The sequence below is a fragment of the Candoia aspera genome, chromosome 2 (assembly GCF_035149785.1).
Source record: "Candoia aspera isolate rCanAsp1 chromosome 2, rCanAsp1.hap2, whole genome shotgun sequence".
Lineage (NCBI taxonomy): Eukaryota > Metazoa > Chordata > Lepidosauria > Squamata > Boidae > Candoia > Candoia aspera.
The window spans coordinates 148,980,519-148,992,349 of record NC_086154.1 but is presented as its reverse complement, the minus strand read 5'-3'; the positions used below and the strand labels follow the sequence as shown (position 1 = coordinate 148,992,349).

At 42.5% G+C, this 11,831-nt stretch overlaps 1 protein-coding gene across 1 annotated transcript; it reads left to right on the top strand.

Moving 5' to 3' along the window:
- Positions 1-220: 220 nt before the first annotated feature.
- On the top strand, positions 221-11,523 carry ATP6AP1 (ATPase H+ transporting accessory protein 1). The gene is made up of 10 exons (XM_063294206.1): positions 221-369; positions 2,168-2,294; positions 2,950-3,024; positions 4,916-5,109; positions 6,148-6,188; positions 6,608-6,693; positions 7,735-7,970; positions 8,541-8,588; positions 9,736-9,970; positions 10,348-11,523. Exons 1-10 carry the CDS (start codon positions 272-274, stop codon positions 10,555-10,557), a joined length of 1,350 nt encoding a protein of 449 aa, XP_063150276.1. The 5' UTR covers positions 221-271; the 3' UTR covers positions 10,558-11,523.
- The last annotated feature ends 308 nt before the right edge of the window (positions 11,524-11,831 follow it).

The window sequence follows — 11,831 nt, the reverse complement described above, 5'->3', positions numbered from 1 at the left end:
ACATCTTCAGTGCTAAATACGACTCGGCTTCAAAAGGACTATCCCCTTAAACACTCAGAATCGAATTTTGCTGAACAGCCGACAAATTTCCGATCCCTGGAAAGGAAGTGGCAGGCAGCATATAGGAGATCTCTATTGGCTCTTGGAGGTCCCGCCCCGTCCTCTAACTGGATGTTCTCCCAAGCCCGGTAGCGCCCTTCCGGGTTCTGATTGGCTGCAGCGGGCCGGGAAAGCAGGGGAAGAACGATCGGCGAAGGGAACAGGAAGGAAGATGGCGTTGCAGCGGGTTGTTGGGGTTTTGCTGCTGAGCCTGGGGATGGTGGCCGCATATACGGGACAGGTGCCCTTGCTGGCTTGGTCGAGTCACAGGTATATGGGACTCTGAAACATTCTGCGTGGGTAACTGAGTTCATGGGGACTAGAGTCATGGGGGATCGAGGTGGCCGAAGGGATGCATTTGGGATTGCTTTGGGTGGATAGGGAGTCTTTAATTCTGTTTGTTCCTCTGGGCCCCTCCCTTTATCTACACCTTACGGCTCTGGATATTTTAAACGCGCATCCCTGAGAGGTAAACCACCAATGCTGCAAACGCATGCATTTGTATCCCCCTTGAACTGCCTCGAAGTGAGTCCTGATTTGCTGCAGTTATACTGCATGTGCAGTTCTGGGAAACGTGTGAGATGGTCTCATGATCGCAGATTATTCAATCAGTAGCTATTCTGGCTCATGATTGTGAGTGAAACGGGCCTCATAGTGTATTTTTGGTCACTTCTATGCAAAACGGAGATTACTATTTCTGGGAATAATAAGAAATCCCCCTTTTGCTATATGGACCTGGAAAATATTGTGAAATGCAGCTTTTTGATCTGTAGTATGCTTCAGATATTAGAGATCTTGAAATGTGTGTTGTCAGTATAGGGTGCAAATATGGTTTTAGAGATATTATCACGGTAAGGGGAACTGAGATAATGAACAGCTTAGTTTTCATGGTATTGAAGGATTAATTGTTTCTACCAATGGGTTTTGGACTTTGGCAAAAGTGTCATTTACAAATCACATCTGAGTTCCAAGGTGCCAGTGTGACATTTCTGAGACTGCATGGACAAAGTATTTGATTTACATATGATGGCTTTCTTTTTCAAAGGAATCAATAAAGTTCCGTGCTTCCAGGAGAACTTTTCAAGAGTTATAGGATTTTTTGCATCTCTGTTACAGGGTACAGAAAACAGACATTCATACCCTTAAAAGAGTTTTTTTCCACCAGCTTTTTGGGTATAGGAGAAGGCAGTTATTCCACATTGGTTTTTTCCTTCTCCTTTCCATAATTATCATGTTGGTGTATCTGCCAGAAGCTACATCTCTCATAATTAGTTCTCCTTTTTTTTAACACATTTCTCCCATTTGATTATTTTTCCCTTTGTTCTGTTGTTTTCCTTGCCCTAAGAGATATAATTGTATTGTGACCAATTGCAATTAGTAAATGGACATACTAAAAAGCTTCTAATGCAAGAAAACAGGTGATGTTTTGGGGTTTCTACTTAGTCCTCCACTTCAACAGTTTTTCTGACCTTGAAAAACTTCATATTTTGGAAATTCTGTGAGAATGTGTTGGCATCAGATTCTCTTCTCCCTCAAAAAACTTATTTATTGACATAAAACTTGGCTGTGGATAAGAGATGCAGTAATGTATTATTTTGCTCTCTTGCTCTTTTATCACTGGTGATGGACTTATTCTCATCTTACCATTGCTGCAGCTCAAGCTAGAAAAATTTCCTCATTGAGCAGATATGGAATCACAGATGGGCTTGAGCCCAGTTGATATGCAACACTCATGGAAACTGAGCAGGTGGCCAAATACTGAACCTAAAATCTCATAGGGCCTTTCTGTTGGCTTGTGGGGAGCAAAAGGCTCATTTTCATCATGCATGTTCTATCTGCGTCAACATCACTCCCCAAACTGGTGTCATCCAAATGTGTTGATCTTCGGTGCTTGTAACGTCCAGCCAGTGTGCTGTCTGGGATTTGTGGGGGTTGAAGTCCAGTACATCTGAAGACAGGCTGAAAAAGGCCGTGATATTGTAAGAGAAGGATATTATAAAAGTTGCTGTGAAAGAAAAGTGTAGCTTTGCTCCTGTTGACTCTTTTTTCCTCTGTCTTGTGAGCATAGCTCCTTGTGGTCCCCTTTGGCAGCTCCACATGAGGGCCATGTGGTGACAGAAGCTCAGCTTGCATCTTTACTGGACTCAGCAGTAGACAGTGGCCCTCACAATGTACTGCTGTTCCTTCAGGAGAAAGTAAGTTATGGTGACAGACTTCTTCACTGTATTTATGTCATGAGGGTATCTCCTTGCCAGTGGTTGCACGTTAACTTGTTCATGTAGACTCCTAAATCCTTCCTATTCTAATGTATGGGAGTAGAATAATCTTTTGGAAATAACTTTTTTTACAACTGGGTAATAATACTATAGAGTCCATTGCCTGAATACTGATTTTGGTTCTTTTGGTGATTCAGTGGGGGCAGGGGGGAGGCTTCTGGTTTCTTGAGACTGCACATGGCAATAGAAGGAAGCTTCTTTGGCTTAGTCATGTTAACTGGGAACCTTGTGACATTTGATCACTTCTTCACTGTATTTACCAGGGTCTTGGTTGACTGGTCTGATTGCAGCTACTTGTAGGGTTGGGTATTCCTCCCCTCCCTCCCTCTCATATTAACATGACAAGAAAATAAAACATGCAGGTTGCGAAGTTGGTTATCCCTAACCTGGAGCAGCATCTTCTTTTGAAAGCTCCCTTTGCCCATTTTTTTCCTTTGACCTGTTCAGTAGATCTGAACTAAAATCAAGGTGGCTTACTGTCAAAACATAAAATGTTAAAAATGCTGTGCAAAAAGCCCTGTTGTCCAGAGAGAGAGAACTGAAGGTTTAACACAGCATTTGCCTTCCCTTACAGCTTAGCATTGAGGACTTCACAGCGTATGGTGGAGTATTTGGAAATAAGCCAGACAGCGCCTTCCCCAATTTGGAGGTGAGTGAGAATAAGTGGGAGCTGTAAATTGTGCTGAGCCACCTATTTCTCCTACTGTGCATGTATTTGTGTGTATGAACATATATGTGTATTTGTGTGTGTGTGTATACACACACACACACATAGAGTGAAGCCTTGATTTAATGAGCCATTTGAGAAAGGGGGGTCTATTACTCCTGAATGTCTATTAAATCTTAAATTATATCAAGTTATGCTAATTCTATTTGTGTAATGACACCATAAATAATTATGAATGAGATAAAATCAACTTAAAATTAACATATATTTGACTGCCTCAGCTGGACTCCTTCAAATACAGTGGATTTGTTAATTTATTTCAGGATGGAAGTTTGAGCCTTTACATCTGAAGTCTTAGGCTCCCTTAACTGAGGTTTCATTGTAAGTGTTTTTCCACTGGGCCACTGCTTCCAAGAAGTAGTACGAAGACCTTAAAACTCAGTCATAGAATTAAAATTTCCATTATATCCAGCTAGAATTTTTTTTCCTTTCCTTTTTGGTCTGTAGTATAAGCTGGAACGGCTGTTTGTTTTTAACTTTAAACATGTGGCAGCAAGGGACTGGAAGCCAGAAAAATAGGTCATGCTGCTGTATTAAATAAAATGGGAAAGGAAGATAAGCAGTTTTTTTCTGTTTTTTTTTTTAAATAAAAAGCAGCAGGATTACTGAGGTGCATTATTTTAAGTATGTTTGATTAGGATCTCCTGACAACTGCATTCAGATTCCCTCTTAGTTGTGCAGTTTGCAAACTCTCTCCAGCTAATCTTGTCACAAATGATGTCTGTGAGAAAACGTTAATAGGAGAGGGAGATAACTTTTTCCAGCTGGCCTGAGCATCTAGAAAGTAAAAGGAATAAAATTCATACTTGTTTGAATTTTAGCTCTAGTCGTGAAATCTAATTACACATTCAGCCTAGTGAATGGGTAAGGTCTCTTTATGTCGATTCAAGAGGGGAGATGCAGGTATTCAGACTGAGGTCCAACAAATGGCTGTTTCATATCTACTATTCAGTTTTCCTATGTATGAAATTCAAAATAATGTAAAAGTAATCAACAATTTTCCACATATGAGTTCACGTAAAGCTGGAATATTCAATGACAAATGAAAGCCCTGTTCCCCATACCAATGCTATTTATTTCAGACAGTAAATTACAAATGGAAGCTTAAAAAGGTGCTAAATGTTTCATTTATCACTTTTTCCCCCCCTAACTGTTTTGTGCAACTACAGGCTGTTTATAGACAGTTAGCCACTGAAAACTGCTGATGTGATTTCTTGCCAGATCTTGGTGGTAAATGAAAAATGAGTTATGGGAGCTATATTGTAACTTCAGGAAGGCTGCATTTAGCTCATGACCCCCCCCCTTTTTTTTAATCCATTCAATCGTGTCCAATTCTTGGAGACTGCCTGCAGTTTTCTTGGCAAGATTTCAGAAGTGGTTTGCCCTTGCCTCCTTCCTAGGGCTGAGAGAAAGTGACTGGCCCAAGGTCACCCAGCTAGTTTTGTGCCTAAGGCAGGACTAGAATTCAGGGCCTCCCGGTTTCTAGCCTGATGCCTTAACCACTACACCAAACTGGCTCTCCCATGACCCTTAACCTGCATTTAACCCTTAGACCTTGAGTTAATCTTTTTCTTAGGACATATGGTAATGCTGAAATATTAGACTAGAATGCTGAATATGAAAGTGAACTCTGGCCATGGAGTGGCTTGTATTGAGATGGTGTTGGTGGCTGTTGAAAGGCAAAATGTTGTAGCACTAAAAGACAGACAGTTGGCAGCTCAAGGTCATGAAGAAGCATTGACCCTTCTATTAACAACATGCCTTGGGAAACCCTGTGGGTATAGATTTGACTGTTTCACTGTCTTCCCATCAGAACGCCTTGGGAACAGCTCCCTCTTCCTTGGTGCTTCCCTCGGTCGACTGGTTTGCAGCTGGTGCTGTCCCTGCCTTTTTGAAGGCCAAGCTGGGCATTTCTCCTCTTCATGTGGATCAGAACACTCTGCAGGAGCTGCGGCTCAATGCCAGCCTTCCTGCCTTACTGATGGTGCGATTGCCTTATACCACCGGGTAGGTATTCAGCCTTGTAATGCTTTCGTTTTTGTTACTAAGGCTGTGGTATCTTCCCCCTTGTGCATGTGTGCACACAGATATTGCAGGGTGCAAAAAGTAATGCCCCTGCAGGGCTGCAGGCTATAAAGGAATGTACTGACCTCCTTGAGGAAGGAATGAGAGAGCCCTTAAGGGCGGAAAGAAGGAAGGAACAAGCCATTAATGGGGGGGGGAGACTTATAGAAAAGATTACTCAGTCCTGAGAAAGAGAAAAATAGAAGAAACGAGCTCAAAATAACCCTGCCTTGATTTTGTTTAGTATAAAATGGCAGGGAGAGAAAGTTGGACAGTCTTTCAAGATTCTGTTGTTGAATAATAAAAGAGTATTTCTGGAATCTCTGCCATGCCTGTTTCTTGACCTGACCTGCTTTAGAGGGCTGACAACAATCTTGAAAGCTTGTTCAAGTTTTTCTCTGTCCCATCTTATACTAACCCAAAGCTGGGTTATTTTGAGTTTCTTTCTCACACGTCCCTCTACCTGAGGGCTGCGTAATTTCTTTTCTTTAATGGCTCTCTCATACCTTCCCCCCAGTCAGCTTTCCAGTCCTTTACATGAGCACACCACTTCCTGTGTAGTGTATCTTGGTATTTCAGCTTTTGTACTTTCCCCCTTGCCTTCTTCCCCATAACTATCAGGACCCAGGCATGTTACTCTTCCCCTAGGTTTTTCAGTCATTCTCCACTGCACAGTCCCAGAAGGTTGATCTGGACTCCTGTATTGGGTAGTGAGAAACAATGTGGCTCCTGAAAGTGGTGGTCAAACTTTCTCTCTCCAACTAGAGAATATGGATAACTCTAATGGAAGAATCTAGATCACTGTTTCTCAACCTTGGCAACTTGTGTTGTGTGGCCAGCATTCTGGGAGTTGAAGTCCACCCATCTTCGCATTGCCAAGGTTGAGACACACTGATCTCGACCCATGCCAATGGAGACTGGAGACTCTTTTGTTAACAAGTTCTGTTCTCTCACATCCCTCTCCCCTTTTCCCTACTCCAGCTCTAGTCTCATGGCCCCGAAGGAAGTTCTGACCAGCAATGGTGAGCAACAGCTTGAAAACCTTAATCCACTGGGGAAGAATGGCCTCTGAAGGCATTTCGGGTGGGCTTGCAGAGCTGAGTTACCGCTTGCTGAGAGAGGCAGTATCTGCTTGGAATGTCCCAGTGCGGGACTCTGGTTCTAAAGCCAGCCTCATATTTAGTTTGTGATAGGCAGCTGTGTGGCAGTCTTAGAGCAGTCTGCCCCTTGCTGAATGGACTGGCGTGTACAAAGGAGGAGTCGCAAGGCAGTTCTCTCTGACAAAGGACAGCAGCAGCCTTATGTGAATCAGGGAGGCAAAGAGCAGGTGTGCCGGCTGGGCCAGATTCGGAGAAGGCAGGTGGCTTCATGGCTGGGCTTTAGCCTTTAGATTGGAGGCATTGGGGCCACTTTTTTCTTCTAACAAAATTTCTTCTTGCAGATGAGATCCTGGGACAGGTTTTGAGCGCTCTGCAGTCAGAGGATATTCCCTACACAGCCATCCTGACTGCTCTGCGGCCTTCCAGGGTACATAGTCCTTCTGATTGCCCTGCAGCTCCTCTTCCTACTCTCCTCTCCCCATTCCTGGGAATACATGTGATTGTCTTGATGCCACATTAATTGCTGCCTGAGTCTGAGACAGCTTGGTAATAGGCACACGGTTTACGTTACGAATGTTAAAGGAAAGTAAAATATAGTCAGTGATAATGAAATTATACACACACAAATGGTGAAATCAGGAGGAGGGTAAAAAAAGTTTTTTTTTTAAGATTCTTTAAAAATACTGTATTACTCTTTTTGCCAAAAGAGCTAGCAGTAAGAGAAGCTGAGCTAAATTTGATTTCTCCAAAGCAGTTTCCAGACAATGGATGCCTGTTTGGACATCTGGGGGCATTTATTTACCTATTTACTAGCTTTAGACCCTGCCTTCATCATATGCAATTAAAGATACATGTTCCCTCCTCCTGTCTTCCTCACGCCAACAACCCTGTGAGGTGGGTTGGATTGAGAGTGACTGACCCAAAGTCATCCATGCCCAAGGGAGGATGAGAATTCTCAGTCTCCCAGTTTCTAGCTCAGCTCCTTAACCACTATGTCAATCTGGTTTTCTAGAGCAAGCCTTTCTGAGGTACCCTAAACCAGGGTGATGTGCAGCTGAGAGCTCCACTTGACCTCTTAGTGGTGCTCCAGGACCTGTGCTATAAGGAATGGGAGAGCCCGGCACACATCAATTTAAAAATTCATTTAGATTCAGCGGCAGCAATGAAATATTACTCCCTGTATATTTAATAATTTGTTCCTTGCTGTTGCTATAAAAATTACGCTTTGATAGCAACTTTTGGAGAAGGTCTAGTACTGGAGAGCAGAGGGGGGCTTTATCCTTGTCTGCAAACACATAGCATTTACCTTCGTCTTTTAAACCCCACTGTATTCTCTCCACCTTTCTTTTCCCCCCTCAACTCCATGATTAAGTGACTTTTGATGTGTGGTATTGTAATTCTGTTTGTAAGCTGTCCTTCGGAACACTGGTTGTAGGATATAGCGTCTAAAGTGAAACTTCCCCTCTAGGTTGTCCGGGATGTTTCTGATGTGGCTCCAGAGAAGCTAGGGCGACAGCTGCTTCAGAAGGAGACAGCATTTGCACCAGTTCGTTACCCCATATCCGGGATCCCACAGATACTCTTCTGGGCCAGCAATTTCTCAGTGGCCGTCAACAAGACACATTACGATCTAACCAACTTAACCTTTGGGCCTGGTGCTGTGGTTGATGTGGGAGAGTCTGTGCAGAACACCAGCATTTCCAAGTGAGCTGGGGCAAGGGCTGTGAGGATGGTAGGGCTGTGATTACAGAAGAATGTGAGCTGTCGTTGAGGAAAGCGTGTATGGGTGGGGTGGGAGGTTGCAGGCTGATAGGGGTGTGGAGAACCAAGCGGAGTGCACTTTTACAAATAACGGGATTCACCTTTGACTCATTCAAGCTGGCATGTCAATCTGTAAACATTTACTTGTTTGATGTGATTCTGCTTCTGCTAGTCATGGTGTGTGGAGGATCCTGAAGCCCTGCCTTTCTATATTATTAGGATTGCTCCCTTTTGCCTGGCATCCACAACTGCCCACATTTTGCCCCCAAGCTTCTCTCAAGTTTTACAGACTGTGAGTGGGATTTAAACACACACACACACACACACACACACACACACTTGATTTTGGGGAAATAGTCCTCAGGGGTTTTTGTGTGCTGTACCAAATTCTAAATTGGCTTAGTAGAATCATGCTTGAAGTTTGCACGGCACTGGCTAAACATGGAGGTTATGTAAGTCTAGTATATATGGAGAGGGAATCCCAGTATAACTAACGATGCTTTCTCTCCATAGGTTGGTACTGAAATATCCAAATATAGATGGGAAACCGTTAAAAATCAGGTAAAGTTGGCACAGTTTCTCAGATCCTGTTCTTGGAGCAGCATATATTTTACCAATTGTAAGCTTGTCTTTTTCAATCTGGGAGTTAAGTCACCAAGTTGTTCTCTGCCTACAGTAGATTTGAAATTTGACACCTTTTCAAAAAAGGTAACAATCCATTCTTACTATATATATTTTTTTAAAAAGGATACCAAACACACTGTTTAAAGCCTAGCATTTAAAAGCATGACAGGTTATTTCTTGTGGTTCCGTTTGCACTGAAGGGCTCGGCTGGGTCTTTTTGTTAATATTCTAGAGCGGGAGGTGCTGTTGCTTAGACTTTGTAGCTCTTCCCGGTGCTGACCCTATGATCTAGATCAGTGTTTCTCAACCTTGGCAACTTTAAGAAGTGTGGACTTCAACTCCTAGAATTCCTCAGCCAGTTGTGCTGGCTGGGGAATTCTGGGAGTTGAAGTCCATACTTCTTAAAGTTGCCAAGGTTGAGAAACACTGATCTAAAGTGCTAACCTGAGGTCTCGCAGCCAGAGAAAGCCCTTGAAAACTGTGTGGACATCAGGAGTTCAGCTTGACTCAGGTCTTCCCCTTTAAAGGCCCTTTTCACTACAGTAGCCAAAAAATGGCAGCATGGTTACCCACCATTTTGAAGGGGAAATACATAGAAACAATCCCCTAAGTACTAAAATTGGCCTAATGCTTTTAAAATATGGAGCTTCCCACTGAGTCTCCTCCAAAAAACAGAGAGGAAAAGCAGTCCAGTCCACATATATAAGCCAGCCCTGTCCACTGGAGCCTTCCACCCCCCCCATAAATGTTAAATGTGATCCTCAGCCACAGAAAGATACCAGCCCACCCTTTCTCTCTTAGCAGTAGTATTAAGGTTTGATGAAATTGTTAAGGGGTTTTTAGAAATCCCATGTAAAATGGGAGACAAACTCTTTTAGTGGATATTAGGTAATGATGCATTATGGAACCTGCCACTGCTAGGCAGTCTTGGGGCTAGGTTTTTTCAAGCATTGACCCAGAGCACTACGGTGGAAGTGACTAGGAAGGTTACTAAGGTTTTGAAGAACTATTCCATACTATTTTTATGTATTTTTGCCCTTATCCTTTTTTGCACCTGTTTTGGTTCTCTCTTCCACCACTGCAGTTTTCATATGACAAACGCCAGTTATCCCATTTCTAAGCGGGACTGGTTTGTCCTCCACACCGTGGAACTGGTCAGATCTGGATACCCTCCTGCTGTCTTCAATGCTACCCAAATCACAGCCCCTACCAACTACTCCTTCAGCTGTGCTTGTGTCAGCAGTGAACCATCTTTGGGGGGCATCCTGGTCCCTGCCAAAAATGCCACCCAGTGGAAACTGACGGTCATGAATTTTCAGGTACGCTGAGCGGAGAGAATATATCCTAACTGGCTTGAAATGGTGGGTAGTTTCTGACAGAAAGCTCTAGTCCTTTGTAAAGCCAAGCTGTCCAACTTTTCCAGAAATATTCCATTTTGTGCCTCTATCACAAGTTACATCAACTTTCTTTTTAATAAACTCTCGTATTTGGGAGGAGAATGGGCTTTACTGGCTTTCTGTGATTGGCAGTCAGGGGTCAAGGCCATTCTCCCACCTCCTCTGGCTTCTAGCAGACTCTGTAAATAGCACTGGGCTAGAACTGTTTTTTGTATACTGTAGTTGTTGAGATCCTGTTGGGAATATAGGGAGATTTAAACTAGCTTGTAACACTAATACCATTTTCTCTGTCCCTGCAGATCCAAAGCTACCATCTGACAAATGAAACATTTTCTGAGGCTAGTGACTGTGCTGGGTTCTTTTCTCCTGGAATCTGGATGGGTTTGCTCACCTCATTGTTTCTTGTTGCTGTCTTCACCTATGGCCTCCACATGGTCATGAGCCTCAAGACTATGGACCGATTTGATGACCCCAAGGGGCCTACCATCTCTGTGCCCCAGACAGAATAGTGGTCAGTTCATGTGCATCTTCGTAGTATTGAAAAAAGTGGCCAGCTTGTGTACACCCTTATTATGCCCATTCCATCTGTCATTCCATGTTTCCAGTCCCTAACACAATGCGCTAAATTCTATTTGGTCCTGGGCCTTTACCTCCTCACTCAAAGTTCCCCTCATTTTTCTCCCCTTAACCTAATATTCCTGGAGACGAGCTGTTAAGTAAACGGAGGTATAGTTTCCATACTGGATGGAGATGGACATCCTGTGTTCTGCATCTGCTGAGACTATCTGCACTAAAGTTTGCTGAGGCTGTACCTCTTCAGAGAAAACAACCATTCCCTTTACATTTCTAGTGGACAGAAATAACCTTACCTTGTAATGTAAAGTGGTGTACATTTTCTCATTTTTGGTTAAATGTTTTTTTTCCCCTTGCCTTACCCAGATCCCTTTTTGCACCCATTCTGCTGTATTCCAAGTAGTTCTCCCCTTGTCCTTATTTATTTGTGGTTCTTGTAATTAGTTCTGTTTATAATAACTCAAGTGTTTGGGACTCTGTGCTGCTTGTGATCAGGTTGGGTGGGGTTTCCTTCCCATGACCCACTTGCTATTCCAGCAATTTGAAAGATGCAAATAAAGAGAAAGAGTTGAATCTGTGTAGTGTGCATGTAAGTATGGGGTAGGAGCAGTTCTTCATGAGCTTGAAAGGACTACAGATTCTGAAACACCTTGTGATTTAGTTGGACCCATGGAAAATGGTTTACTATTCAAAATATATAATCTTCCTTTTTCTTTTCCCACAGTCTACTGCAAATGCCAATTATGAATGCTGCTGTGTGCAGTCTGACATACTGATTTTTAGATATGTATTAAGGCAGGAGACAGAAACTTGCAGTCTTGGACTAATTTTAGTTGCCCCCAGCTTAAAATCCATTTTTACAAGTGATAAATTCACAATAAAGATCAGTCTCTTCCTCAGCAGACTTTATGGTGTGAAATAATCATACTAATTTATTACAATCATTGGCCAGTGATTAATAGAATTTCATAACAGAAAGTATAAAATACAAGAAAAATTAAAAACCAAGAAAAGTTTAAATGGATGCATAAGTGGAATCAAAAGTATAAGTGCAATCTTTAAAATAAGAACTGAAATGAGGTATCAGTGATAAAATATGTTTGATTAAAATTATTTCACTTTTCAAAACTAAATTAAGGGCCTAATAAAATATTAATATGCTAAGAGAAATTTATAAACCAATACTCTCCAAAGAAATTTTAAGAAAAAC